This window comes from Ipomoea triloba, chromosome 1, assembly GCF_003576645.1.
Source record: "Ipomoea triloba cultivar NCNSP0323 chromosome 1, ASM357664v1".
NCBI classification, from domain to species: Eukaryota; Viridiplantae; Streptophyta; class Magnoliopsida; order Solanales; family Convolvulaceae; genus Ipomoea; species Ipomoea triloba.
The window spans coordinates 30,230,990-30,257,992 of NC_044916.1; the positions used below are offsets into that span (position 1 = coordinate 30,230,990).

The 27,003-nt window shown below is 35.5% G+C and overlaps 6 protein-coding genes across 11 annotated transcripts; 2 read left to right on the forward strand and 4 right to left on the reverse strand.

Annotated features, from left to right (window-relative positions):
- Nucleotides 1-1,266: 1,266 nt before the first annotated feature.
- Nucleotides 1,267-1,902, reverse strand: LOC116012263 (Werner Syndrome-like exonuclease). Its single transcript, XM_031251770.1, has one exon. The coding sequence runs from the start codon at nucleotides 1,900-1,902 to the stop codon at nucleotides 1,267-1,269; it is 636 nt and encodes a 211-aa protein (XP_031107630.1).
- Nucleotides 1,903-4,193: 2,291 nt separating this feature from the next.
- LOC115999793 lies at nucleotides 4,194-8,769 on the reverse strand. Its single transcript, XM_031239701.1, has 5 exons — nucleotides 8,275-8,769; nucleotides 6,512-6,624; nucleotides 6,040-6,414; nucleotides 4,777-5,491; nucleotides 4,194-4,613 (listed from the first exon to the last, which is right to left on the reverse strand). The coding sequence occupies exons 1-5, from the start codon at nucleotides 8,510-8,512 to the stop codon at nucleotides 4,549-4,551; spliced, it is 1,506 nt and encodes a 501-aa protein (XP_031095561.1). The 5' UTR covers nucleotides 8,513-8,769; the 3' UTR covers nucleotides 4,194-4,548.
- Nucleotides 8,770-10,666: 1,897 nt separating this feature from the next.
- Nucleotides 10,667-12,845, forward strand: LOC116002027 (nascent polypeptide-associated complex subunit alpha-like protein 1). The gene is made up of 4 exons (XM_031242036.1): nucleotides 10,667-10,826; nucleotides 11,854-11,932; nucleotides 12,144-12,271; nucleotides 12,346-12,845. The coding sequence occupies exons 1-4, from the start codon at nucleotides 10,767-10,769 to the stop codon at nucleotides 12,676-12,678; spliced, it is 600 nt and encodes a 199-aa protein (XP_031097896.1). The 5' UTR covers nucleotides 10,667-10,766; the 3' UTR covers nucleotides 12,679-12,845.
- Nucleotides 12,846-13,755: 910 nt separating this feature from the next.
- Nucleotides 13,756-15,874, reverse strand: LOC116014520 (probable E3 ubiquitin-protein ligase RHC1A). Of its 2 annotated transcripts, none has more exons than XM_031254596.1 (2): nucleotides 15,721-15,874; nucleotides 13,756-14,948 (listed from the first exon to the last, which is right to left on the reverse strand). In XM_031254596.1, exon 2 carries the CDS (start codon nucleotides 14,867-14,869, stop codon nucleotides 13,943-13,945), a length of 927 nt encoding a protein of 308 aa, XP_031110456.1. In that variant the 5' UTR covers nucleotides 14,870-14,948; nucleotides 15,721-15,874; the 3' UTR covers nucleotides 13,756-13,942. The 2 variants fall into 2 exon arrangements, with proteins under 2 accessions (XP_031110456.1, XP_031110465.1); XM_031254605.1 differs by having other exon boundaries at nucleotides 13,756-14,959.
- A 2,398-nt stretch (nucleotides 15,875-18,272) lies between these two features.
- LOC116012274 (3-oxoacyl-[acyl-carrier-protein] synthase III, chloroplastic-like) lies at nucleotides 18,273-20,349 on the forward strand. The gene is made up of 8 exons (XM_031251780.1): nucleotides 18,273-18,334; nucleotides 18,465-18,616; nucleotides 18,759-18,895; nucleotides 19,027-19,132; nucleotides 19,360-19,478; nucleotides 19,568-19,632; nucleotides 19,731-19,944; nucleotides 20,049-20,349. The coding sequence occupies exons 1-8, from the start codon at nucleotides 18,273-18,275 to the stop codon at nucleotides 20,268-20,270; spliced, it is 1,077 nt and encodes a 358-aa protein (XP_031107640.1). The 3' UTR covers nucleotides 20,271-20,349.
- Nucleotides 20,350-20,535: 186 nt separating this feature from the next.
- On the reverse strand, nucleotides 20,536-26,000 carry LOC115998289 (putative methyltransferase At1g22800, mitochondrial). Of its 5 annotated transcripts, none has more exons than XM_031237850.1 (12): nucleotides 25,808-26,000; nucleotides 24,416-24,575; nucleotides 24,257-24,337; nucleotides 23,990-24,068; nucleotides 23,312-23,453; nucleotides 23,119-23,188; nucleotides 22,854-22,918; nucleotides 22,648-22,726; nucleotides 22,292-22,379; nucleotides 21,714-21,778; nucleotides 21,503-21,592; nucleotides 20,536-20,910 (listed from the first exon to the last, which is right to left on the reverse strand). In XM_031237850.1, exons 2-12 carry the CDS (start codon nucleotides 24,539-24,541, stop codon nucleotides 20,791-20,793), a joined length of 1,005 nt encoding a protein of 334 aa, XP_031093710.1. In that variant the 5' UTR covers nucleotides 24,542-24,575; nucleotides 25,808-26,000; the 3' UTR covers nucleotides 20,536-20,790. The 5 variants fall into 5 exon arrangements, with proteins under 5 accessions (XP_031093710.1, XP_031093693.1, XP_031093685.1 ...); XM_031237833.1 differs by having other exon boundaries at nucleotides 24,416-24,604; XM_031237825.1 differs by having other exon boundaries at nucleotides 24,416-24,580; nucleotides 25,808-25,999.
- Nucleotides 26,001-27,003: the final 1,003 nt, after the last annotated feature.

Genomic DNA, 27,003 nt, shown 5'->3' on the forward strand with positions numbered 1-27,003 from the left:
TTCACCCCCCCCCCCCCCCCAACCCTCATTTTCTCGTTCCTAATCATAACTGTAAAAACTTTTCAAAAACATTACACTATATAGGAAGGTCTTAGGCTTCTGCACAAAATATTTTGCTTCGAATTTGGACCCTTTTGAATTATTGAATCAGTTAACTGGATTTAGAATTCTACACTTCTTTCTAGGTAAGGTTATGGCGACCAACGAAGAGCTGAGTGAGAGTCAGAGGCGTGCTAAATTGGAGGCGGAGTGGAAAGATCTTGAGCAGGAAAACTACGAGATGTATGTGTATCTCAAGAAAATGGGAAGTTGGCTTGACGAGCTGAATGCCAAGGCAGCTAAGCTGTGTCACGATGCGGAAGAGAGCAACAAGGCCCTGGAACATCATATTACGATGTTGATGACTTCGACGGGCCAATTGTTTGATCTAATATATGCTTTAAGGAAAAAATGTCAAATAGACAATTGAATTTTTATACTTTTGTGCAAATAAAAATAAAAATTATGTCATAACACTTTCACTTTAAAATTAATGAAGTTTTCTTAGGGTGCGTTTGAAAACTCGGAAAATGACTTCAAAAAATGTTTTCCAAGTTTTCCGTCTTTGGCAAGAGGGGGGAAAATAAGGCCAATGAAAAATGATGCCTTAGTCAAAGGAAAATAGGTATGTTTTGGGAGAAAATGACTTCCCCTTCTTTTTGGGGGATGGTTGTTAGCGGTTATCAAATGGCGGATTGTTTAGACTTCATCTCGGTCTTTCTCTTCTTTTATATACATGGCCTAGTAACTTGATTGGACTCTTGAACTTAGGCTAGATTTGGAGAACTTTGATAGTATAATAAAATATAATTGCACTATATTACAAATATTTTATATTAAATTTTAAAAAGTTCAAATATAAATTTCAGAGTTATAAAAATTTTAAAATTTATGTTTTTTCCAAGTCTTCTGATCTATTCAAGGAATGAGAAAGAAACAAATTACATGAATTATAGGCTATGTTGAGTTAACAAGGTTGGAAAAGAGCAAGGCCTCACGTTTTCTGGGGTTAATTCAACACATTAAGACTAACAGGAATTGGGAATTGTGCAAGCCAATCCAAACCCTAGCTAATTAGTTGATTTGGTTTGAATCGATTCGATTTAGTTTATTCTACTAAAAAGAGATAATCCCCAATATACTAAGCTAATTCATCATCTTAATAACACTCCTACTACATAGTAGCAGAAATGCAGAATCAAAGATAACAGTGAATTAGTGATTACTCTAATGAGCAGAAGAAGCATTCAAAATCCTGCCAATTTCAAAGCACACAAAAGCATCAATGCACGCATACTGAATCTGCTCTGTGGTTAGAACCTCTTTATCCCACTTCCCCATCGTCACCCGTTTCGGCTTCTCCATCTCCGCCCCCAGATAAATCCTCACCAGATCCTTCAATCCAACATTCTTCAGAGACGAATCGTTGGAGTGCCGCACAGCTAGGGCACGCAAATCCACGGCCTTCCTCACACTCAGATCGTAGTCTTCCACCAGCTTCTCCACGTCGCCGTCGATCGCGACCCCGACGAAGGTGTAGCCGGGGTTCGCGAGGAAGCTTACGAGCTTGTCCGGGATGCGGCTGCAGTAGAGGAGTTGGAAGACGAGGCAGCGGCGCCCCACGCAGAGCTGGAGAGTCGAAACCGGGTTCTGCTGCCCTTTGGAGAAATTGGGGCGCCACTCTACGTCGAGGCCGACGATCAGGTGGTTCAGACGGTGGCGATGGATGGCCTCCACCTCAGAGATCCACTCATCGACCTTTCTGGCTTCATAGGTGACCAAGGTTCTGATACACTCTCCGTGGAACTGAACGTTAAAAAGATCGGGGGATTGATCGACGTATTCAACAATGCCGATTTCCATAGCCATGGAGGGAGGTTTAGGATTTTAGGGGAAAAGAGAGAAGCAGTGCAGTGAAGAGAAGAAAGAGGCGGACTGGTCAAGATATATAGGCGTTACAAATTAGACTTCCTCTTGTTTTTTTTGGAATACAAATTAGACTTCTCTTGTCTCCTCAAATTCTATTTTCTCACTTTTATTTTATAATATGGTAATTAAGAATAGCATATTTTTATCATTTGGGTCCAAAAAAGTGTTGAGAAGATGTAGAAATTTTTTTTTAATACTATTAACTCTGTTACAATGTAGTATCTGTTTGTACATACTCTTTTAAAACCTATTGAAGCACAAAGAGCCAACGCTCCAACTGAGAATCCAACAATCGAACCTGTGACCTCTCACTTGGGAGGGCCACATCTATTAGAGCGTGAAGTACAAGTGCCCAGTCCAATGTTGCTAACTTGATTCAACGATGTTTAATGGAAGGGCAGAATTTCGAAGACATCTGTTTCTCTCATGTTTACCGGGAACAGAACCGGTTGGCAGACGCGCTTGTGAAAAAGGCTCTAAGTCCGCCTGGTGGTTTTTGTCAGTTGGACGATGTTCCTTGTGATCTTATGACGACGCTTTACGAGGACCAAGTTGGGGCTAGTTTTCATCGTGTCATTCCCCTAACTAGGGGCGGGGGCATGTAGTAGTCTCTTTTTCCTTTCGGGATATCTCCCTCTCTCTTTATCAAAAAAAAAAATTATAATGATTATTTCTAACCTAATCAAAATAAGCATTTTCAACTTGTGATAATAAATAATAGTAAAGGTGAGTGCTGTAGATCTTTAGAATCAATAATAAAAATCATGTCTTCTTTAAATAAAAATAAAAATTGTGTCATAACAATTTCACTTTAAAGTTAATGAAGTCTTCTTAATGCGGGGTTTTAATGATAATTAATAAGTCAATAAAAATTAACTTATTTTTGTAAACATAACATGTCTATAAACCTGTAATGAGTTTATTAATATTGTTGTAATTAAATACATGTAATAAAGTTACAATGTATGGATTCAAAAGTTTATCTCAAAAAAAAAAAAAAAAAAGTTATTCGTGTGTATATGTTTGAAACTTCAATTGTAATTATATATGAACTCTTTCTTTGAAAAACTCTCCTTTATATTTTCAATACTAATTTTTTTCCCTTTAAAATTTATGATAATAAAATTTTGTATTTAAATCTCTAAAATGGAGAGAATTTTTTCCATAGTTGAATAACTTGTAATCAAACGTATATTCTGATTAAAGCAATATAGTTTGGAAATTTAAAAAAAATTGTATTACTATGAAGAAGGTTTGAATTTATTTTATTTTTTTTTTTTGAAAATAAAGGGAACCTTCATTAACATAAGAGGAAACCAAATTCGAAATACAACTCAAAGGAACGAAATCCCAAACACCAAGAACAAATGAAGAACCAATCGCCCGTGCAAGTACGAATATCCCTTGTAATAAAATGACATTACTTAACAAGTAGACCACCATAAGAAAGATCATGACAAGAAAAATTAAAAGTAGTGCATAAATTTTTTTTTAGACTAGTGAACAATATATGTTAGACTTTTTTTTTGAAAAAAAAAATTGGTTTTAATCATATCATGAATGAAACATGCTTGTGGAATTGTGGATATCAGATGTTAGGGCAAATTATGCTGTGGACCCAAGTCCACATTGCAAGGTAGACCTGGGTCCAAAACTACGTCATTTTTGTCTTTTTTTTTTTAGTAAACATATTGCTGAATATAAAATTGTCCAAAAATGTGTAAATGTAGAGGTTTCAAAGTGTGAATGTAGAGTATAGAAATCGTGAATGTAAGTTTATGATTGTGTGAATGTAGAGTTGCCCATAAATGTGTAAATGTGGAGGTTTCAAATTGTGAATATGGAGTATAAAAATCGTGAATGTAGAGTTGTGCATGTGTGAATCTGTAATAGAGTTAAGAAGTTCTAGCAACTTGTAGCGCTATATTGTGTGAATGTGGAGTTCTCAAGTTGTGAATGTGGAGTTCTCAAGTTGTGAATGTGGAGTATAAGACCTGTGAATATAGAGTTTTGAATGTGTGAATGCATAACAATGGTAATATAGTTACTAAACATATAATCCTGTAATGTGTGAATGTGGAGTTTACAAAGTGTGAATGTAGAGTATAGTGTATGTGAATGTAGAAGGTGGACCTGGGTCCAGGGCATAACAACCCAGATGTTAGTGAAAACACATCAGAATTCCTGCAACATTCAATCTGAATGAACTAAACAAAGCTAACCAGTGGGCATGGAAGATGATAGAAACAAAAAGTGCATCGTTTTATACATTTGCTAGTTTCATTTCATTCCCTCCTTACATCTTATGTAGAAGAGAGATCATACATAACGGCGACGATGCATGTCATCTCAGGCCCGTCACCTCTGTGACTTTGACCCGAAAATCCATCTCGCTGCTTAAGTTTTATCACATATTTACACGCACAAAACACATATATATATCTACTCAAAAGTGAGGGGCATGCCCTTTTGGCATCGCTCTCGCCTGCCTGCAAATTCCCTCCATTGTGTTGAACTCCTTTCCCAAATACAGGAGGTGAATTTGCTGAAGAAAAAAAAAAATTGCTTCTCTTTCTGCTGCTATAGATGTAGCGCAAGTAGAAATGGAGGGAGAGCCCATAAATTTGAATAAAGAACTGTGGATGCTGCAAGAAGAAGCGCATCAGCTTAACTATCTTGTACCAATAAAACTGATTAAGCATAAGGAGAAATGAAAGAAAAAGGAACAAAATAGACTTTGCATTGGTAAAAAATAAGCATTAGCTTTATGCTGCCAGTCACTTTTCTGATAAAGATTACTGTGCTCACCTGATGATGGGATGTGCGAAACTAAACGCAATTTGTCAGGAGGCTCTGCATCAGAATTACTTCCTGACGGGGGATGAACACGGGCATTAACTACATTTGGCAGTGGGCTTGGGCTTGGGCTTGGTGTAGGAACTTCGTGTGGGCTAGGTGTTGGAGCCTCTCGATGTGGTTTCAACGAGGAAGCAGGAGCAGCATTTGGTGCATATGCTGGAGGTGCCATATGATTTTGTTTATGTGTTTTACTTGGAGGCGTCCCCTTCGGGCCAAAAGGACAAGCAGGAGGCTTGACCTGATGAATCTTATGTAAGTGTGGAGAAGGCACGGGGGCAGGTGTAGGTGTAGGTGATGGTGATTTCTCCCCGCTCACATGTCCACTCTTCCCAGTTTTCGAGGAAGGTGAAAACGCAGGAGCAAGATTAGTATCTCGGTGGTGGCTATGGTGTGGCAGAGGGGCCGGAGAAGGTGAGGGGCTGCCAGCATCGGGACCCCCAAGTAAGCGCGTCCAATTTGAAGAAAGGCTCACTTGTTTAACTCTGCCAAAAACAGTGTTATTGAGGCCAAGATTTTTGGCATGAGGACCAGTAATTGTTTGAGCCAACTGCTTCATTCTCGACCTTGAAGGATTAATCCCAACTGCTAAAAGAACTTGAGACCGAACAATGGTGGGAGGATCAATAGTTGAACCCCTTAGATTTGTCAAGCTGATATACAAGTTCTGCGGGCACAAAAAGAAAACAAATAAAACTCTAATTATCATGCCATATATACCATGTGAATGTAAAGTTCCCAAAATGGAAAGAGCTTCCTACAAATGTACAGGGTAGTTTGTAATTTAATCACTAAAAGAAAACAAAAGAAGAAAGTTAAATCTTGAAGAGTCAGCAAAAGGCCATTATACTGAAAAAGTACTATATTTTTTGGTGCATCTTATGGGGGAGGGGGGGTAAAAATGTAAAATGTATATATTTAACTATGTTCCAATTTTAGAGAAGGGTAGGAGACTTAGGAGTACACAGTAAAACACACACACACACACACACATATATATATATAAACAGGCAGGGAAACTCATTTAATCATCTCTTCCATTATTAAGCAAGGAAATAGGTAGAAAGAGAAAAGTATTTGTGTTATAACAGCAATAATAGAAAGAATAAAGCAAAGAATTTAAAGAAAATTTCCAATCAAAATGAACTGCATATAGTGGCATCACCACAAAACAGTGCACACAAATTAGACAACAAATCATATTGACAGACAGACCTCATATGCAGTAAGATGCAAGCCCGATGTCAGCTGCCCCCGTAGCTCATCAAAATTATCTTGTATTTCCTTAATGGAAAAGTTCAAGGTGAAGTTGAAATGGAACTGCTGATTTTGCATGAGGAATGCACTCTGCGTCGGACTCACAGTAATCCCTCCTTTGAACTTCAGCACATCAAAAGATATCGGATCCCCAAACAAAGATGCAGTAGTTAAGCGCAGATTTGATTGATGAACAAGTATAGATTCAAAATTGGCCCTGACTAAACTCTGAGCTGTCGGAGAGACCCTCAAAGTTTTGACATCAGAATCAACAGCAAAGATAACTGTTGTTGTGTTCGATCCAGCTGAAGTTTCAAAAGATATTATATCGACCTGTTATAAGAAAGCTCTGAGATGAGAATTGGAAGAAATACCAAAACTGACAAGTACAAAAAGGAAAACAAAAGAAGGGTTGCAGGGAATACTATACTTTTGTCTGAGCAACATTTATTTCATCAAAAATATCATCTTCAAGTTGCAAGATATAATCTTCCAAGAACCAGTCTGGTTTATCAAGCATGAACCTAGCTACTATGTCATAACCTGGAAAAAAAGTACAATACAAAAACAAATTACTACACAAAAATGAAAAAGCGAAGACCTTCCAAATTTGAAGAATGACAAATTAAAATGGGAGACTTAAATGAAGTAAATGCTTCGATCAGTCCTACTTGTGGTTATGTCTAACTCCATTTACACGTCCATGTCCATACCAGTGATGACATACTAATCAGAGTGTTTTAGGGTATACCCATACAAAGAAGAAATAATGTACTTATGTACTATATTCCACCGCCCAAAGGCAGATGAAATTCAGGTCACAGCGGGACTAAACTCCAGGAAAGAAAACACCATTAACGGTCATAAATTGGTATCCAATCTCATTAGCAATCTACAGATAATTATCGCTTTGTTTGACATGTTTTTTTAAAAGAAAGGTGAAGCAATAAGAACATTAACTACTTACATCCAACATCATCAGGAAGTCATTTATGAATATATTTTAACATCACCAGAGCGGTGAACTATGCATTAAGGTTACAGGGCACCATACCACATTATTTATGCTTCACTTACCTTCTTTCATGAGTCTGTCTTGTCACTTGTGCTCTAAGGATCTCTTCATGAGGAAGACTGAGTGGGATTGAAATATTACATTACTTTTTTTTTTTCTGATAGGAGTGGGTTAAATATTGATTTTCACCATATCACCACAACCAAGAACTCTTGGAGAAGAGTACCACGATCATATAGTCATGCAGATATCAAGAACTACTAACATGATAAAATTATAAAAATGGTATACCTTATTGCTTGCACTAGTTAGTTAAATGCAGCTTTATTATTGACATTCAAAACCTGTGGGAGCGACTAGTGAGCATACATCACTCGGGGAACCTAAAGAGTGCCCAGTTGTGCACTGCTAATAAATCCACCAGTGAAGGCAGAAGAAATTCTGGTAATATCAAGTATTAAAAAACAGATAAAATATCCCTAGCTGATTGTTGAGTGTCAAATGAAACTTAGAAGCCAATTAAGCAAAGGGTCAAAATGAAATTTCGCAAATGTTTCAAATTTGCGTGATCTATCCTATTTATGTTCAAACTTCCACTCACAAGATTTAATGGTAATGCAGAAAAATTAATGTAAGATAAGCTTTAATCCTACATTCACATGTCAATTTCAAATTTCAAGTTGGCCAATTTTCAGTTTTGGGAAATCAACTGAAATCATACCCTGTTACAATATTACCCTCAAATATAGCTAAAGCCTAAAGGGTTAAGAAACTGAGCAAAACCATTATAGAAACTATCCTAGTCAATTCCATTTCTTGAAGCCCAGCAAAAAGCAATCCACATCTAAATTCGTACCAAATTAGAAATAAACTGCTAAAACACCGACAAGGTTTACCACTTCAAAACCAGCAAAATTGACCTAGTTTATCCGACTAAAACAAACTCAAAATTCAAAATGCTCTGCTTAACCCAGAAAATATCAAGAATCCAACAGCAAAAATGGTCACTCCAAATAGTAAGTAAATTAAATGAATAAATTAGCTCGCATTTGTAATTTAAATAAATACCCACTTACCCAAATGAAACCATTAAAAAAGAGAGAGAGATCTGTCGGTGCATACAGTGTGAAGTTATGGAATTGACAGACCAAAAAATCAAGAAAAAGAAAAGTGGGTACCTCCAAATCTGGAATCGGGATCCGGAGGCCCAGGATTTGAAGAGCGGAAGAATGGGAGCAAGAAGACGGCAGAGATAAAGACGGCCAGAGAAAGCAGCAGAGCAAACACACATCTGAAGCTCACCCACAGCCTGAATCTGCTGCTGCAGCAGCATCTATTGTTGGCTGCATTCGACCCCGAGCCCTGCTGACGCACTGCTGCTGTCGGCAATGACTGCTCATCATCTACCTTCCCCATTGTAATGGTAATAGCGGCAATGCGGGTTTTTGTTAGTCTCCATAGCTGTTGTGGTTTGGTGAGAAACTCCCCATCCCCATGCCTATCTTCTCGACTCTTCCTTCTCTTTCCCTTTTGCCCTTTTGTGTGTTGGAGGAGAGAGAGAGGGGGAAAAAAGGCTTTTCTTGGTGAGAAACTAAGAATAACAGTCCTTGTTGGGTTAGAAATGAAGTTGGAACTAAGAATGGTAGAAGTAACTCTCTACTGCTGCTAAGTGCTAATCTTTGGACATAAACTTCAAATTTGTGTGTTTTGTTTTTCTCAAATTGTCATGAAATACACGCCTTGATTTGCCTCTTACAACTGACAATTGTTTTAATGTTTTAATACAGACCTCCCCATTTTGAGTGAGTTAAACGGATCACATTTTCAATCTCCCTATTAAATTACATTTTTATTACCCTATCCACTTTTTGAATAAATACTCAAATTTATTCGTTATTAATTTCATGTCTACCCTTATGCAAAAATAAATAAATAAATAAATGTAAGTAAACTTTTTACTTTGTGGTGTGAATGACATTTTGTTATTTTTCATATGAAAGGTTTCGGGTTTATGTTTTTTCTGCCAAAAGGATCTTTCATATGGAAGGTTTCAGATTTATGTTTTTTCTGTCCAAAATATTGAATCTCTAACCCACGCGCCAGTCCGACAAAGCATATGGAAATGTAAATATAAACATTTGTTTATATCTCTAATATTTCTTTCCAAATTTCATAAGTGTGACCAACTGAGCTGTCAACGGGCAAGTTTTAGGTTTATGTTGAATAGATACTTGAACTAGCTAGGTTAGAGTAAATGTAAAAAGAATCTAAAAAAAAAAAAATTAATTATATTTGCAGATAAATCTTGCATTATATGATGTTGCAACGCAAGATTTGTCTGTCTATCAATATACGTCCATTTACTTTAATTTCATGTCTCAGAATTTATATATTACATTTATGAGGCAATAAATTATAGTCAAGTCAGTTTGACTGTAGTATTTGTTTTTTCAAATTTAGAAAAATGGAGACAAAATGGGTCTACTTGTGAATAATAAATGAAAGTAAAAAATTAAAAAAAAAATGTTAAGATGAAGGAATTGGTTGTGCGCTATGCTTTCTGATTTATTGGTTTACCTGCAAATGAGTTAGGCTCACAATCGAAATCGAAATCGAAAAGGAGGTGTGAGTTGGTTGAGCGTCCGCCTCAGAATAAATACAAAACTTGCCCAAGCTCAAAGTCATATCAATTTTATTAGTATTTGTTTATTTGGAACTTCACACCTTAATCAAATTAATTGTCAACCAATCAACCTTGCTGCATACTGCTTGCCTTGCCAATTGCCAGTGCCGGATATTGCTTCGAATAGATGGCTAAGTCTGATCTGATAAATAAGGATTGATTATTTTTATCATATGAATTTATAGAAAAAGTGTTTACATCACGAACTTGTGAGAACAAGACAAAGTTGAAAATATAAAATAAGAGCACCAAATATTTCTAGCAAATAGAACAGTTGAAATGTAAATTATTTAAATTAAAGTTTTGGCAAATTATACTCAATTGGGATTTACTTTACACTGTGAATCATGATTTAAAATGATATGAATATTGATTTAAAATGACATTTAAATTATGTATCTGTCATTAATAGATTATGTGTGTGTAAAAAATTAAATGTGTATAAAATGTTAACTGCAAACACATAATATATTAACTAGTTAAGATATTATATGTATGCAGCTTATATATTATATATTTGTAGTTAGCATATTATATTTCTTCAATTTATTTATATGAATATAATTTATTAACTAAAGAAACATATTATATTAACTACATGTGTATAATTTTTAGACCATTGTGGACCTTAGTCCTTGGTAAAACAATTGCACATTTCTTAGTGAATACGGGATGGCCCAACTAAAGCGTATAACAAGTGTACATTTCATGGTGAGTACGGGCTGGCCCAACTAATATAATTGGGCTTGATTGGTATACTAAGTTACTAACATTTATTGGACAAAACGGTGTGGTATGCGTAGCTCCCATTTTCTTTTCTTACTCCAATCCACAGTCCACGCGCGTCCTGGCTACGTGGTCACCGCGTATATAGATAGAGATCCAGGCCGAAGCCCGAAGAGATTACTCTTACTAGGGTTTTAGGATCGTTGTTGTCTCCTTCCTTCCAGTCTTCATCTGCGCTCTTGCCCACTCTCTCTTGTAACCATGACTGCTCAATCCCAAGAAGAGCTTCTTGCCGCGCAGCTCGAACAGCAGAAGATCGAGGTGAGACCTCACTCTACTGCCGCAAGCTTATGTATGCATGTTATTGTGTGTGTCACATAACCCTAGGAGTGAAAAAAGGTTGAATCTGGAGGTTTCCGCTACTGATTTAAGAGCAATCTGTTAATTGGGTTCGATTGTTTTGTATATTTGCTGTGAATCGAATGTCATTTTAGTTTTCATTTGATTTGTTAAAGTAATGTTTGTTTTACGGTCACTTCATTCTTAACTCAAACTCCGGACCAGCTGAATATCAATAGTAGTGAGATCTAGAGAGAATTTAGAGTATAGTTGGGAAGATTGAATAAAAAGATGCAGTTGTTTATTTTGTTTGGAAAATGATATCTTTTGGTGAAGCTATTAGGGATATTTAACTCTTTTCTTGTCGGAAATTGAACTGATTGGAGGTGGGTGGTGAATGCTTTTAGTTAAATTTTCTGCTATATCCGTTTAGGCTTTCTCTTGGACCAAAAAAGTACTGGAAAGGATGTTAGTATTTAAACAAGTAATGACCTTTCTTAACAATATTAGTTGAAAAGGGAGAGTAGAAAGAAAGAGCCAATGATTGTTGTGTGAAAATTTAAGAGGGTGTACACAAATCTGTGGTAGTATTTGATATCAGAATAATATAATTTTAGTTTAATTATTTGACCTTACACTTATTATAACAAGTGCATATTTTGTGCTCCACTTTATGGTTTTGCATAGCAACTCACTTGTGTATACACTTTTTGAGAACCAGATGTTAATATCATGTAAGTAAATAAATACAAAGGAAAACAATGCATCATAGCATTCTGGCATTGTGTGCTCAATGAACTTCTTCAAGGATCTTTCACTCTTGGTAGTTGCAGTGAAAGGATGACAATATTATGCATCCAAAGGGAAATTAACAGGAAAGTATGACATATCAGATCTCATGAGTCATACATGAATGACCACTAGCAACTTTGAAAGTTTAAATTTTTTTTGGCAATATAGGCCTTAAGTTTAATTTTTTAAGATTATGTACTGAGCATATGTCATGCAGACTGAGGTGCCAGTTGTGGAGGATGACGATGATGAAGATGATGATGATGACGACGACGATGACAAAGATGAAGATGAAGGTAAGAGTATGATGGTTTATTGACTGTTTGTATCTATTTCAGTAATTGTGAAGTGAGAATTTCACCTTCCTATTGGTTCATATAATTTAATGTTGATCAGTATGCTTTGTTTCAGTATATATATTCATTCCCGTTATTTCTTTATTCCCTTGTAGCTTATGTATAAGATAATGTTGGATGTATAAATTTAAGTGTCTTTCATTGTTGGCAGAACATGGGGATGGTAGTGGTAGGTCAAAGCAGAGTAGGAGTGAGAAGAAGAGTCGTAAGGCTATGATAAAGCTAGGAATGAAGCCCATTGCTGGTGTCAGCCGTGTCACGGTCAAGAAGAGCAAGAATGTTAGTTAATTATTTACTTAACGAAATGGCATATCTTTCTTGGTGATTAATTCTTATTTCATGTTATTTTTCAGATTCTATTTGTCATCTCAAAACCAGATGTTTTCAAGAGTCCCACTTCAGACACATATGTTATATTTGGTGAGGCGAAGATTGAGGATTTGAGCTCACAATTGCAGACTCAAGCTGCCGAGCAATTCAAGGCTCCTAATCTCAGCAATGTGGTGTCAAAGCCTGAGCCATCAACGGCAGTTCAAGATGATGAGGATGTAGATGAGACCGGTGTAGAGCCTAAGGACATTGAGTTGGTTATGACCCAAGCAGGTGTTTCAAGGGCAAAGGCTGTCAAAGCTCTCAAGGCTGCTGATGGGGATATTGTTTCAGCTATTATGGAGCTTACAAATTAGAAAATCCCCTTTTAGTTTTGTTTTTATAACATTCTGAGTGATATTTTCTTTTTATATAATATGCTTGGATCTTTGAATTTTGAACTTATGAATTTCTGCTTGTGTTTGATATCTATTATGGTTCTTGTCTGTTGGTAGAGATTAAATGTTTGGATTATCGGTATTTATATGGAAATGTTGTTAAATTTATAAATGTTCCATATAGACTTTTATAGTCTTATAAATTTTAAAATAAAGAAGATATGCTTCTAAATATGTCACCAGAACACCCAATTTGAATAACATGAAAACAAAGTTAAAGAAATGAACGGTGGTTCTACCAATTCATTGTATTGAACCTTGACTGATTAGAAGATTTTAAGAGCTTTTGTTCAGAGTGTAAATTGAAAAATGGGGACTGACTTCTTTTACAGAACTCAAGAATAATTTGGAGTAAGTTGAGATATCTAATGTATAAAAGCTCGACTCACTTCTTTCACAGAACTCAAGAATAATCTGGAATAAGTTGAGATATCTAATGTATAAAAAAAAAAAAGTTTGAAACATGGAGAGCTCTAGGATTCTCATTTATTTGTTCAGCCTTTTATTAACTTTTAAAGATGGAAGTATCATTGCTCACATGCTTAATGAAACAGATCAGACTGTAATGCTCAGTTGATCACATGTATACATGTGCAAATGATTCGAAAGGTAAAGGATTAGACTACAAATTTTGCAAGTAAAAGTCCAAAAATGTGATTCTAATCTAATACTATATTATTCATATTTATATTCTTCAAACTTAATGGAAAAATTGTGGATAAGATTGGCAGCCAAGAGCTTGTCTCTAAAGCAATGAAGGTCCCTTTTCAATTTTCATGCCTGCGAGCCTATAAATCTTGATACACAAGTAAGAATGGGAATAGTTTGACCATATGCTTTTCCCAAGAAAGTGGCCTTTGGTTCATCAAACATTGCCTTATTTGTCTCTCATGCTGGCACATATTTGACACCAAATACTACCAAATAAATGTAAAAGCAATGAACAACATGAAAGGGAAATTAAAGGGAAAGGATCACAAGCGTGGCAAAGAAGTATGAGTTTAATTTAATTTACTGGGAATCAAGATTAAATGACAAAAAAAGAAAACACATGTATCCATTGACAGCATGGGAACAAGGAGAGTTGTCTCTACCATTAGAGACTTTGTTCGACTAAAGGTACAATATTATTATCACAACAAAGAATGCAGTATACAAGAAAGTTTCATGCTGACCAACCTTGCTATTCAAATGGCCAATTAGAGTACTCGCTATAATGACGATATTCCTGGCTGGTCTCTATGTTGGTTTCAGGCACTGCAACTGCAGTATGGCGTGCATGAGAGCGAGACGAACCAAAGGGCCACAGGAAAGACCATGGTCTCCTCCTCTCTCGGTTTTCGCTAGTGCTCTCCCTCCTACTTTCCCTTCTGTCAAATCTCCTACTGTTGCTTCTATTCTGACTCCTGGAGTTCTGGCTATGGCTATTACTATCGCCCAATCTCTCGGGAGTCAGCTCCCGGCGACAAACTGGGCATGAATTGCGCTGTTGTAGCCATGGAATGATACAATCAGAGTGATATAAATGCTTGCAAGGCAGTTTTCTTACTTCTGTCCCCATTTCATATTTCTCTTTACAAACAGCGCAGTGAAGATCAGACCGGACGTGTTTCCTTGATATCTTGACTGTAGGAAGGGATTCAATTGAAGATCTTGAGGCCGGGGGAGGAACAGTTCGGTTCGTACTGATGATATCGTCAAAGAACTCTTCCACTCCTGGACCAATAAAATAATCGCCACCATGTTCCCTTCTGAAACCAAGAGCCTCGTTGAGAAACTCAAGAACTCCTCCATTGTCAGGTATCATTACTGGCATATCACCACTGAAGATCAGCAATGGATTCCACGAGCTATTGTGCTCAGGCTCCCTATCCGATATCCCCCTATTGCCCGAGCCACTACCTCTAACTGATCTTTGCCGCCTCAAGAAACTGGAGATAGCTCCCATGAACCTTGGCCTTTGGTTCTCATATTCAGGATTTGTCGTCATTATCTCATCAAGCTCTTGCACAAACCCTCCATGGCAGTTAGGGCACGCCACATTTTCTCTTGTAAGATATACCGGTTGTCTACAGGTATAGCACCAATGGCTGCATCTGTCACTCGACATCCTTATTCCTTACTCGCCCTAGCTCTAATTTCGCTTGATCCAAGTTCCTCAGCCCCAGATGTATTCTCGTACTCGCTATCTGGCATGCATCTCAAAGGAAAAGAACAGGAAAGAATCATCCCATTGAGTTCCATCAAGATTAAAGGGAGTGGCAAATTGAAGAACAATACAGCCAGCACAAAACATTACAATACTTGAAGCTACTAACACACATTATTCACTGTCTTGATCCATCCCAGATGGCATCTAGTTCAGTTAAAGATCATAGATTATTTTCTTTTTCAATATCATACTTCCTAAAGACTATAGATAGATTTGTAGAATAATATCTAAAGCAGATGTAATAGCAATTACTAGCTGTTTTCAGTCATTCATGAATCACGGCACCAATCACAACAGAGACTCTGTACTTTTACAGATTCAAAGAAGCTAACAAATATAGAAAGAAATGGAAAGAGGATCAAGATTCAGCATTTGGAATAAACCAACAAGAAAGGTAAAAAAAAAAAAAAAAAAAAAATTCCAAGAAGATTACAGTATCATCTACAGCACTTTAGGATTAATAAAATCCCCCAAACTTCACTAGCATTTCATTTCACAAAAATGCATCAACCCATCACCCAAAGACCAAAGCTTTTTATGCCTTCATAACAAAACATCAACAAATCTGAAAGCTTAGAGGCTTGATTCACTAGTTACTTCATTATCATCGAAGTACCAATTTTGCACCAAATCTAAAGAATAACCATATACTAAGAATCTAAGAGGCCCACGAAAAAAAAAAGAGTAAAGAAATGAGGGAAGTACTAAAAAAAGGTAAATGGCATATATAATATGGATAGCTATTATACCTTTAATTAAGATGCTGAAATTTCAAGAAGTAGAAGAACCCAGATTGAGAAAATGCATACACACAAGTAGAGAGGGAGAGAGAGAGAGAGAGAGAGGGGATGAGTATGGAGATGTGAGAGTGGGACGCAGACAAAGGGAGTGAGTGTGAGTAGGCAAAAGTTATCGGGAGAGTAAGTGAGTAATAATGATGATGATACGGTTGTTTGGTGTTTATTATTCATTTTTTAATCATATGCATTGCTGTTTGGGCACTCCGATCCTATCCTTTTACTGTTTCTACCCCAATTATGTGTAACTTTTATTGAATGAACATTTTATTATACGGAGTGATAGAATAGTTAATTTAGTCTCTAAATTATTTGTTCGGTGATCATTCTCTCTTCTCAAGTAGCTATTAAAATTAACCATGAAATGAATTTACTTATTTATCCTTCCATCACCGTTAATTTTAACAGCTATTTGAGGTGACGGAATAAAATGACCACCAAACAAATAATTTAAAGATTAAATGAGTCCACATGTATAATTAAGTTACCTATTCTAATATAATTGAGAGACTAGAATATAGTCATTTTTCCTATGTATATATAAAATGCACTCTCAATCAATAATTGCATGTGAAATTTTTCAGTCATTTAAAAAATATAAGTTATTATCAAATATTTTATATGTTAATTTTTTAGTCATTTTAAAAAATATCAGTTATAATCAAGTACTTTTATAAGTTAAAACCTAAAAGTATGATGAATAAAAATGATACGTAGTAATTTATAAGAGTTGATGTAATGTATAAAAATTGATTTCATTTTTTTTATGCCCGTACACTAGTTTTATTTTATTAGCACATTAAAGTATCATTTTAGTTCTATTACAATTTCATTTGACAATATAAGTTGTTTCATGAGCTCTATTTTATAGTTTCATTTTTCACACACACTAGTTTAATTATTTAACGCTGAAGTATATATAATTTTAATTATATTTCATGTTCATTTGACAATATATGTTATTGTATGAGTTCTAATTTCATTTGATTTTATACGTTATTACATGGGTTTTATTTTTTAATTTCATTTTTCACACACTAAAGTATCATTTTAACTCCACTATAATTTCACTTAACAATTGTATTGGACCATGGTCCACTCTATAACAACTCACCCACCACGGGTTGCAAATTATGCTATGGACCCAGGTCCACCTTGCAAGGTGGACCTGGGTCCAAAACTACGTCGTTTTGTTTTTTTTTTTTTTTTAATTAGTAAACATATTGCTGAATATAGAGTTGTCCAAAAATGTGTGAATGTAGAGGTTTCAAAGTGTGAATGTAGAGTATAGAAATCGTGAATGTAAATTTATGATTGTGTGAATGTAGAGTTGCCCAGAAATGTGTAAATGTGGAGGTTTCAAATTGTGAATATGGAGTATAGAAATCGTGAATGTAGAGTTATGCATGTGTGAATCTGTAATAGAGTTAAGAAGTTCTAGCAACTTGTAGCGCTGTAATGTGTGAATGTGGAGTTCTCAAGTTGTGAATATGGAGTATAGGATCTGTGAATATAGAGTTTTGAATGTGTGAATGCATAACAGTGATAATATAGTTACTAAACATATAATCATGTAATTTGTGAATGTAGAGTATAATGTATGTGAATGTAGAGTTTGTGTTCCACATTTCAGGCCAATATGTTTAGGAAAAAAAAAAGTTTAAAAAAAATTTTTAAAAAAAAACGGCATCGTTTTTGGTCCCAGGTCCACCATGCAAGGTGGACATGGGTCCACGGCATAACTACTGACCACGGGTAAAATGGGCTAAATGTTCTAATTAGCTCTTTTTGGCAGTTCAATTATTATTAAGGTTGAGCTACTTGATCAACTTATTTGGTTGACCATTTTTTTCCTTGGTATGCATACATTTGTTTAATGTTATAGCAACTTTAAGCTCTAGATATTATTTTCAAAACCTTCAATTTTTAATTTTTTTTCTTTCTGTATATAGAGTATCTATCAATATAAAACTAATTTGAATTTAGTTCAGATCTTCCAGTTCAATTTTTACTTAGGATCCGAAAAATTGGTAAATATAGCTAATTAAAACATCATTTTTCATCTTCATTCAAATCTCAGTTCTTCACTTGAAACTTGGAATAATGCATATGTTTCACGTTCAAGGAAAATGGCGTGTATCAACATATTTACTTTGGGATAATCGCAGATTATATTATAGTATTTGATGAAGTTGAATTTGAAATTAATACGCAAACGATGGAGTTTAGTTTATGGGTTTAAAATTAATAATATGGTACGACATTGTGGGTTTAAAAGTGAAATAGCATAGTATGTACATAATCGCTGATTATGCATGTTATTTTAAACCTGAGGCATGTTTTTCATGTTCATGGTATCTCCATTATATTCTCCTTCCTTCTCCATCTGGTCCCTGCAAAAAAGGGAGGAATAATTCAATCAAAGGGTTCCAACGAACTAATCATTGTAGTTCTTGCCCAATATAATCATGCTCTCTCATTGCTGCAATAATAAGATGATTTTGATGGCGTCTGCCACGCTGGCATCCGCCTCTCGTCCGATTTTGAACACGAATGCAGGGCTCAGGTTAGTTATGTTCTTGATATACTTTTAACTCGATGATGAGATTGTGAAGAAAGAAGCATGCATGTTCTTCAATTGGGAGTATATATGTATCTGAATATATATGAAAGTAATAATGGTTTTACTTTTACAGTACTGTTGTTAACAAAGGCTGCAAACTCATTGGGTGTGGCTCTGCTGTTCCAAGTTTAAGAATTTCGAACGATGATCTTTCAAAAATGGTCGATACTAACGATGAGTGGATCTCAACACGGACAGGAATTCGACATCGAAGACTTCTTTCAGGTCAGTCTTTGTAATACTATCATATTCTGTTCTTAGTAACTGGGATTGGGTAATCTTGTAAAAAATAAAAATAAAAATAATAATAATAAAAAAATCATTTTATGCATTTCAGTTTGGTAACGTATACTATTGGTTTGTTTAGGCAAAGAAAGTTTAACATCTCTAGCAGTAGAGGCTTCAAGGAAAGCTCTTGAGATGGGTGAAGTTGACCCTGAAGATGTGGATCTAATTTTGTTGTGTTCTTCCACTCCAGATGAACTTTTTGGTAATGCCCCACAGGTATATATAATTTTAACACTCTTATCATGGACATTAACTACATATATATATATATATATACCCTTCTGTTTATTTACTTTTTCTTCTAATTAATGTTATTCCCAATGTCTATATATGTCTTCAACACTCAGATACAAAATTTGTTAGGGTGCAAAAGCTATCCATTATCTTTTGATATCAGTGCTGCTTGTAGCGGGTTCATGCTGGGATTGTTTTCTGCTTCTTGCTATATAAAAGGTAGATATAATTATAAGATTGATGAATATCATGGCGGGATTTTTTTCAAATCCCAGAGCTGAAAAGAGTGTTATAACAATTATGCCAAGTGAAGTTGAAATCTCAAACTTGAGATTGGATAAATTGTATTCTTAGCTTGTTGACCCAACAATCCTTACATTCTTATACTCCTTAATGTCCTTGAACTGATAATAGATATATGTTTATTACTATAAAATACAATACAGCTGGTGGCTTTAAGAATGTTCTTGTAATTGGGGCTGATGCTATTTCCCGGTTTGTTGATTGGTCTGATAGAGGATCCTGTATTCTCTTTGGTGATGCTGCAGCTGCTGTATTGATTCAGGTAGCTATTTCCCAACATTCAAATAATCCCCCCTACCTGGGACTCATCTGAATCGCAATCTCATGAGTCAAAACTTTTACTTTTAACAGGAGTGTGATATAAGTGAAGATTTTTTGTTTAGTTTTGACTTCCATAGTAATGGTGAAGGTTTAAGGTAAATACAATCATTCATCTCCTCTTTCTGTATGTGATGCAATCTCCACTATTAGCTTAGAGTATTAGTTAAGATGGAACCTACCGTGGGTGTTGCAGGCACTTAAGTTGTCCTCTAAAAGAGGATGGAACAAACCATTCTCCAACCAGAAACGGTTTTCCACACAAAGGCGGCTTTTCTTATTCCCGCCTGCAAATGAATGGTAAGGAGGTTTTCAAGTTTGCAGTTGGCATCGTGCCTCGATCCATCAAAGCTGCCTTGGGGAAGACAGCTCTTGCTCTCTCCGACATTGATTGGTTACTTCTTCATCAGGTTCGAGTCTAGCTATTTTCAGTAGGTGTGGCCATCATGAACTGAACATATATATATATCAGCATTTATGAAATTAGGATTTGTTGTTGAATATAATGGTGCAGGCAAATCAAAGGATTATTGATGCAGTGGCGGCGCGCATGGAGTTCCCAGCAGAGAGGGTGATATCAAACTTGGTGAACTATGGAAATACGAGTGCTGCTTCTATTCCATTGGCATTGGACGAGGCTGTTCGAGCTGGGAAGATACAGGCCGGCCACACGATTGCTGCTGCTGGATTCGGAGCCGGCCTTACCTGGGGTTCTGCAATTATCCGGTGGCGCTGACCACCCATTCTCCATCTCCAGCCGCCCACCCACCGGTGCTTGCTTGCTTGTCACTGTAGATAAAGATTGTTAAAATACCCTCAGTTAGTTACTATATAAGCTCATGAATAATGTAAACAAGTGGAGGGAGGGCATTCCAGAATATGACATTCCTTTTTTCTTCTCTTCTTCAGCTCGCCCAACTCTCTGCAACTCCATCTCAACCCTAACTGTTACACTCACTTGTAAACAACAACCAACAACCGAAATGAAATACTCCGAATAATTTATCAAAAGGAGTTTGAAAGGGGTTTATACTTTATATTGTTCATGTGATACGGAAATCAGTAAAGAAATATGATTTAATTGTGCACCTATCAGAATCTACAGAGGTCCACACAACATAAATCCCAAATTTCCACTATCCAACATTGGACTGTGACTAAACATTAGATTAAAGCACAAGTTCATCAGGATCTTATTAGGGAACAACTGAATACAGGTATGGTAAGACACTTCCAAGTGTGGATGGTTCAACACTTCAAGTGTTACTATTGCCACCAAACTGCTTCTGAATGTCCTGAAAGGATACTGTGGCAGAGCCTCTACACTTGGCCTGCTGTTGAGAAGGATGCTCCCTCCACCCAGTCATGTATATGACCTTTAAAAAAAAAACAAGATTTATGCAACGGTTCGTCAAAGAAAAGTATTGCATCCCCTAGTGTGTACGTAACAATTTTACCCAATAGTTTTGCACTCTGTTGTTCAACACAAACTGGAGGTTAAGAAAATTACTAAATAGATTAATGAGAATGCATTTACTTTGCAGTTCTCTCTGCCAAGAGAAGAAGCATGAAGCAGTGATAAAGGAAGCCTAACGCTACTGTAGGAAGAGAGGCCAATAGAAAAGCCAAAGAAACACATCATTTTGTAGACTCTAAAATATTTGGTTGAAAAACTAGGCACAGGCATATACAGTTTCTTCTCCTTGTATTCTTTTGTTTTGTTTTTGGCCTTCTCAATCAGTGCCAGATATTAAAATTTCAATTTTGGTTCGACATTTGTGCATTTGTGCCTCTTATCCCAACATTGCTACTTCATTGCAGCAATAAATCAATTATCGCCTCATTCCATTCAACCAAGGGAGAAAATATTTGGGTATTCCAAGAACTTCCTATGGATTCCAGTGCATGGACAATAACTACAAAAGATAAGTCAATTTTAGGAAAAATTGAAATGGCCATTATAGTAACCTGGAATGTTGCTGGAATGGTGCCATCATCTGCAGCAAACATCGATTCGTAAATGGCTGCTGTAGCAATAGCTGTGTCCCTCTTCAAGATCTATAACCCAAATGGAAGATTGAAAGGATCAAATGCAGACAGCATAAAAATGGGATCTTTTTATCACATTTTTCAATTTTTTTCTTGGGAGGAGGGGGGTTTGACCGAGTGGGAAACATACATTGCTTCTTTGTAAGAGGGCATTAGTTTCACCCATAGCACGAAGATGCTCTATCAGCTCCAAAGCTACCTCAGCATAGAGATGGGAAGATGCATTTAGTAAAATACATGTAATAGGAGAAAAAAAATGTAGTAGACATGATCAGGAGTCACCAATATCAATAGTAAAATAATATTCCACTTTGCATGAAGATTTTTCATGGACTAGGGCATTTGGAATCAATATGCAACTTCAGATTCACTATAAATTCCACAGTTCTGTCAAATTTACAATTGAACTAGGGCATTTATAAGCTGTAAGCAACTTCGCATCACACGTTCATTCACTCTTTGTGCTTTTTTTACATAATTTTTTCAAATAGTGTATAAAATTTTTAAACAAAACAAACTTCTGAGTTTTGTAGATTGTGACATTGTGTAAGCCAATGAGAGATTGAGAGTACAAAAAGAGGAGAGGAATTCCTTATGCTCAGAAACAAAGTTAACTTGCAGAGGTGCACCCACCAGGGTCCAAGATCAGTTATTCACAATTGTCATTTCAATGGACAAATAAAACCAACAGCAAGATCAGTGACTCACCACTCTTATATCTGACAATATATTCATCAACATCTACACCAGGAAGAGTGAAGCCTGCCCTGGTCAAAAGATTTCCAGCATCCCGCACCTATACAAACAATTTGCAAAAATGGAAAATAATAGATCTTATTTTCCCAAAGAAAAAGTTGACAATGTGTTACTATTGGAATATCATTGAAGCAGCAATAGCACTTGACCACTACCTGGATCTATACTAAGACAAAATATGGCACACAGTGTTTATTGATAATAATCAATAAAAAGGATTGGAATTCTAGATTAGCATAATCTCTCATATATCAACCAAAAAACTGGAATGGAATGCCAAAGAGGAGTCAACAAATAGAGAAAAATACATGTGCCAAAGGTGACATCCGTGGACTAATGCCTCCTTCGCGTTCCATTTGAGCTACAGTGCATGCTATTCTCAGCTCCCTACATATATATGGAGCGAGAGAAAAAGAATGTCAAATGATTTAGAAACAGCATACTTTATAAAAAAGTTAAATTGACTTTTTTTTTTTGAGAAAAAAGTTAAATTGACTTAAACAACAGAAACAACTTTAATGTTTCTCCACCAAGAATTGCTGCCAAGAATAGACCATCGGGCTTCAGTGCCAATCTACACTGCCATAGATGCAAAAAACATGAAAATATAAATGCCTGATAATTTCCAGTGTAGAACTTCTGTAACCAACATACCGATAAAGTTGATAAAAGTTGAAAACAAGACTCTAGGTAAAAGAAAGAATATCAACATAAAAGTGAAGTAACTGCAATCCGCTTTCAGAAAAGCAAATAAATATGGAAAATCAATAAGCTCATACCTGGATCATAGCTCCAGGAAGATCATTTGTCCAATGTAGTCCCAAGCTACTAATGACGAGATCCAAGGAACTTTTACCTCCAAAATATAAAGACAATGAATAATCACTTCCATTAACACACATTCAGGTGCACAAATTCAGGTGAAGTGTCATAGCAAAGATTTCTTAATCCATTTTATACTTATAAGCACACCTTTCTTTGATAGGCAAAAACTCTTCATCACCAACAATAAATGATGTTTCAACATTCTCATTGGGGTTATCTTGCTGAGCATCTTTACATACTTTGATCATGTCGGATGATGAATCCATCATAATTAGTTTTTCAATACCGCCTGGGAAAGAAAAAGTAGTGCACCTATTATTATACTTTGAATTTAGTAGTATGTTCAAATAAAGGCAAAAATCATTACTGAAGGATGAAGGACCAAAGGGTCACCATGAGGCAGTATTACATAGTTATCCAAATATGGAAATTACCATACAATGATATAAAACATGACTTTTTTTGAGATCAAGACTCTGTCTTTCTGCAGGGAAAAGAAACACCTCACATTCATCCTTGAATATGTTCATGTCGTTAGAGCATAGCCAATGATGTGAATTAATTTTCTTATATTAGTAAGTAACGAAACTTAAATGCTTCAGCCTTAGGTAGACAGTAGATAATCCAAGGAACACATGTATTAGGATTTAATAACTGATACGGAGTATAATTTTGCACAGACATATTTCTCCAAAAATCCATTACATGCATAAAAATACTAATCTTCTTTTCAATAGTCCCATTGTGTCAGAATCAAGTTACTGTCACATATAACTAAACAGCAAGGAAAAGTATAAGAAACTCAAGTAAGATTTTATGTCTTACCACGCCCGCGTAACAAGCGCCTAACTGCTTCATGGGAGCCTCCCATACACAATGCCGTAGGAAATGCTTTTTTGCAGTCCTAACAAATGCAGAAGGACATACCATTCAACATCTATAAAATCAGAGTGATCAACCACTAACTCATAACAAGATAATTTTTTCAACACTGGTAGACTTACAATTGAAAGCAGAAAATGAAATAACAACAACAACAACAATACTTAATAAAACTAAAAAAGAAGAAACACTTGGAAACTTAGCACTTACCTCCAAACGATCAAGCAAATTCTCGGAAACAGTATCAAGCAAGGAATCATTGGGGCGCATCAACCATGCCGCTCTATCACGCTGTTCAGACATGGAAAAAATCCAAAAATTCAAATTAAATGAAACATATAAAGAAAATTACCGGAAATATACAGGTACCTGTTTGCGTTTAAGCTGGCGATCGAAGATTTTAAGTTTAGAGCTCTGTAATCCATCGATGTTTTCCGTGCAGTATGATCTGAGGCCCCTCCGACATAGAGCTATGGCGTTCGCGCCTCTCCTCATTTCCGGTGACAGCTCGCTGTTCAGAAGCTCTACACTGTGCTAGAGGTAGCAAATGGAATGGGCCTAAATCAGGGAGTGGCAATTTGAATAACAATACAGCCAGCACAAAACATTACAATACTTGAAGCTACTAACACACATCATTCACTGTCTTGATCCATCCCAGATGGCATCTAGAAGTTAAAGATCATAGCCTAGTTTCTTTTTTCAATATCACCCTATGAATTCTTCCTAAAGAGTAAAGACTAGATAGATTTGTAGAATAATATCAAAAGCATATGTAATAGCAATTACTAGCTGTTTTCAGTCATTCATGAATCATGGCACCAATCACACCACAAACTCTGTACTTTTACAGATTCAAAGAAGCTAACAAATATAAAAAGAAATGGAAAGAGGATCAAGATTCAGCATTTGGAATAAACCAACAAGAAAGGTTAAAAAAAAAACAGAAGATTACAGTATCATCTACAGCACTTTACGATTAATGAAATCCGCAAACTCAAGTAGCATTGCATTTCACAAAAAAAATGCATCAAACCATCACCCAAAGACCAAAGCTTTTTATGCCTTCATAACAAAACATCAATAAATCTGAAAGCTTAGAGCCTTGATTCACTAGTTACTTCACTATCATCAGAGTACCCATTTTGCTCCAAATCTAAAGAATAACCACATACTAAGGGTCTAAGAGACCCACGAAAAAAAGAGTAAAGAAATGAGGGAAGTACTAACAAAAAAATGTAAATGGCATATATAAGATGGATTGCTATTATACCTCTAATTAAGATGCTGAAATTTCAAGAAGTAGAAGAACCAGACTGAGAAAATGCATACAAACAAGTAGAGAGAGAGAGAGAGAGATGGGGGGAAGAGGGGAGAACCATCAAACATGAAAAAGTAAAATGCTACTCTGTAATAAACACAGCATTGAGAAAACAAAACCAGAAAATTAGAATGCACAGGTTGAAAATATTAAAGAGGAAGAAAAAGCAAATAGACAAGGCAATTGGAGTGGCCCAGTTATCTACAACTGAATAATCCTAAATTCCTAATTAACCAAATCCAAATAAAGACTTCATTGAATTAAGAAATGCAGTGTACTAAAATTTAGAAAAACAAAAATTGCACCATATGAAACCAATCTACAGAATAGAGTAGAGACATCAAACTTACATCCTCTATCTATTCCTTCTCCAACACAATGTTCTTTTCCAACTCAACTAAGTAAATCATATAAAACCTAAGGGGGGGGGGGGGATTTATCAGTCCAAGAAGGCAGGAGGAGGTTTTGGGGCTGGAAAATTGAAGCCTCGGCTCGTTGAAGATGACGGTAAACCCTAGCAATCAATTCAGCCGGATTTCCTTCGCGCCAGCATTGTTGGGTAGTCGGCACAGGCGGATGGAGTGCAGGGAGCGATGTTGCTGTCTTGCTGATTCGTTGATGATTTTTGTTAACTACTCCGTATGTATTGGATGAAAGAATATGGCGATTTTTTTATTTTAATTTTTTTTAAAGATATATAATCTAAAAACATAATAAATGTGAATGAATGTTATATCCCTCCTTTATTTTCGTTTTTTCCGTTAAGTTTTTTTATACATTATACTATAAAAGTTGTACTACATAATATTTTAGACAGATATACCCCTTCCGTTATCTTTTCCACTATTATTACTATGCAGCATCCACCATATATTTTCTTATCTTCTTCAATAATAATAATAATAATAATAATAACATATAACATTAAATATTAGAGTTATATTTTAGTTATTTTTAAAAATATAAATATCCAATTTATAAAAATATTTTACATTATTATTATTATTATTATTATTTACTATATTAAATTTTAAATAAATTTAAAATTTTAATATAAAATACTAATATTGGCACCTATTTTTGCATAAGAAAAACATAGTGATAATAATATGGGGTAAGGTAGGAAATAATGAAAAAATATTAAAACAAGAATAATATGAATCATTCATTTGAGTAAATAATTATATCAATATTTTTTTAGTTCTTGAACATTCATTTGAGTAAATAATTACACTAATATTTTTTTAGTTATTGAACCATTCATTTGAGTAAATAATTACACAAACATTTTTTAATTTCGGTTAATGACCTAATTTTATTAGTTCTTATTAAGCTTGTATTGTATGTATTTGTATATTGTAGATAGATGTAGATATAGAATTTTTATTTTTTATTTTTTGACTTAGGGAATCTCAATTTTCCGAGCAATATAATCTGAGGCCCTTCCCATATAGAGCTATGACGTTTGCGCCTCTCCTCATTTTTTGTGACCGCTCATTGTTTAGAAGCTCTACTTTGTGCTAGAGGCCAATTTATATCGTGGATCTAGGTGGACAATACGATCCAAAACGACGTCGTTTTGAGTTCTTTTATTTAACGCTCTTTTTTAAAAAAAAATCTTGTTTCCCGTCGGTCG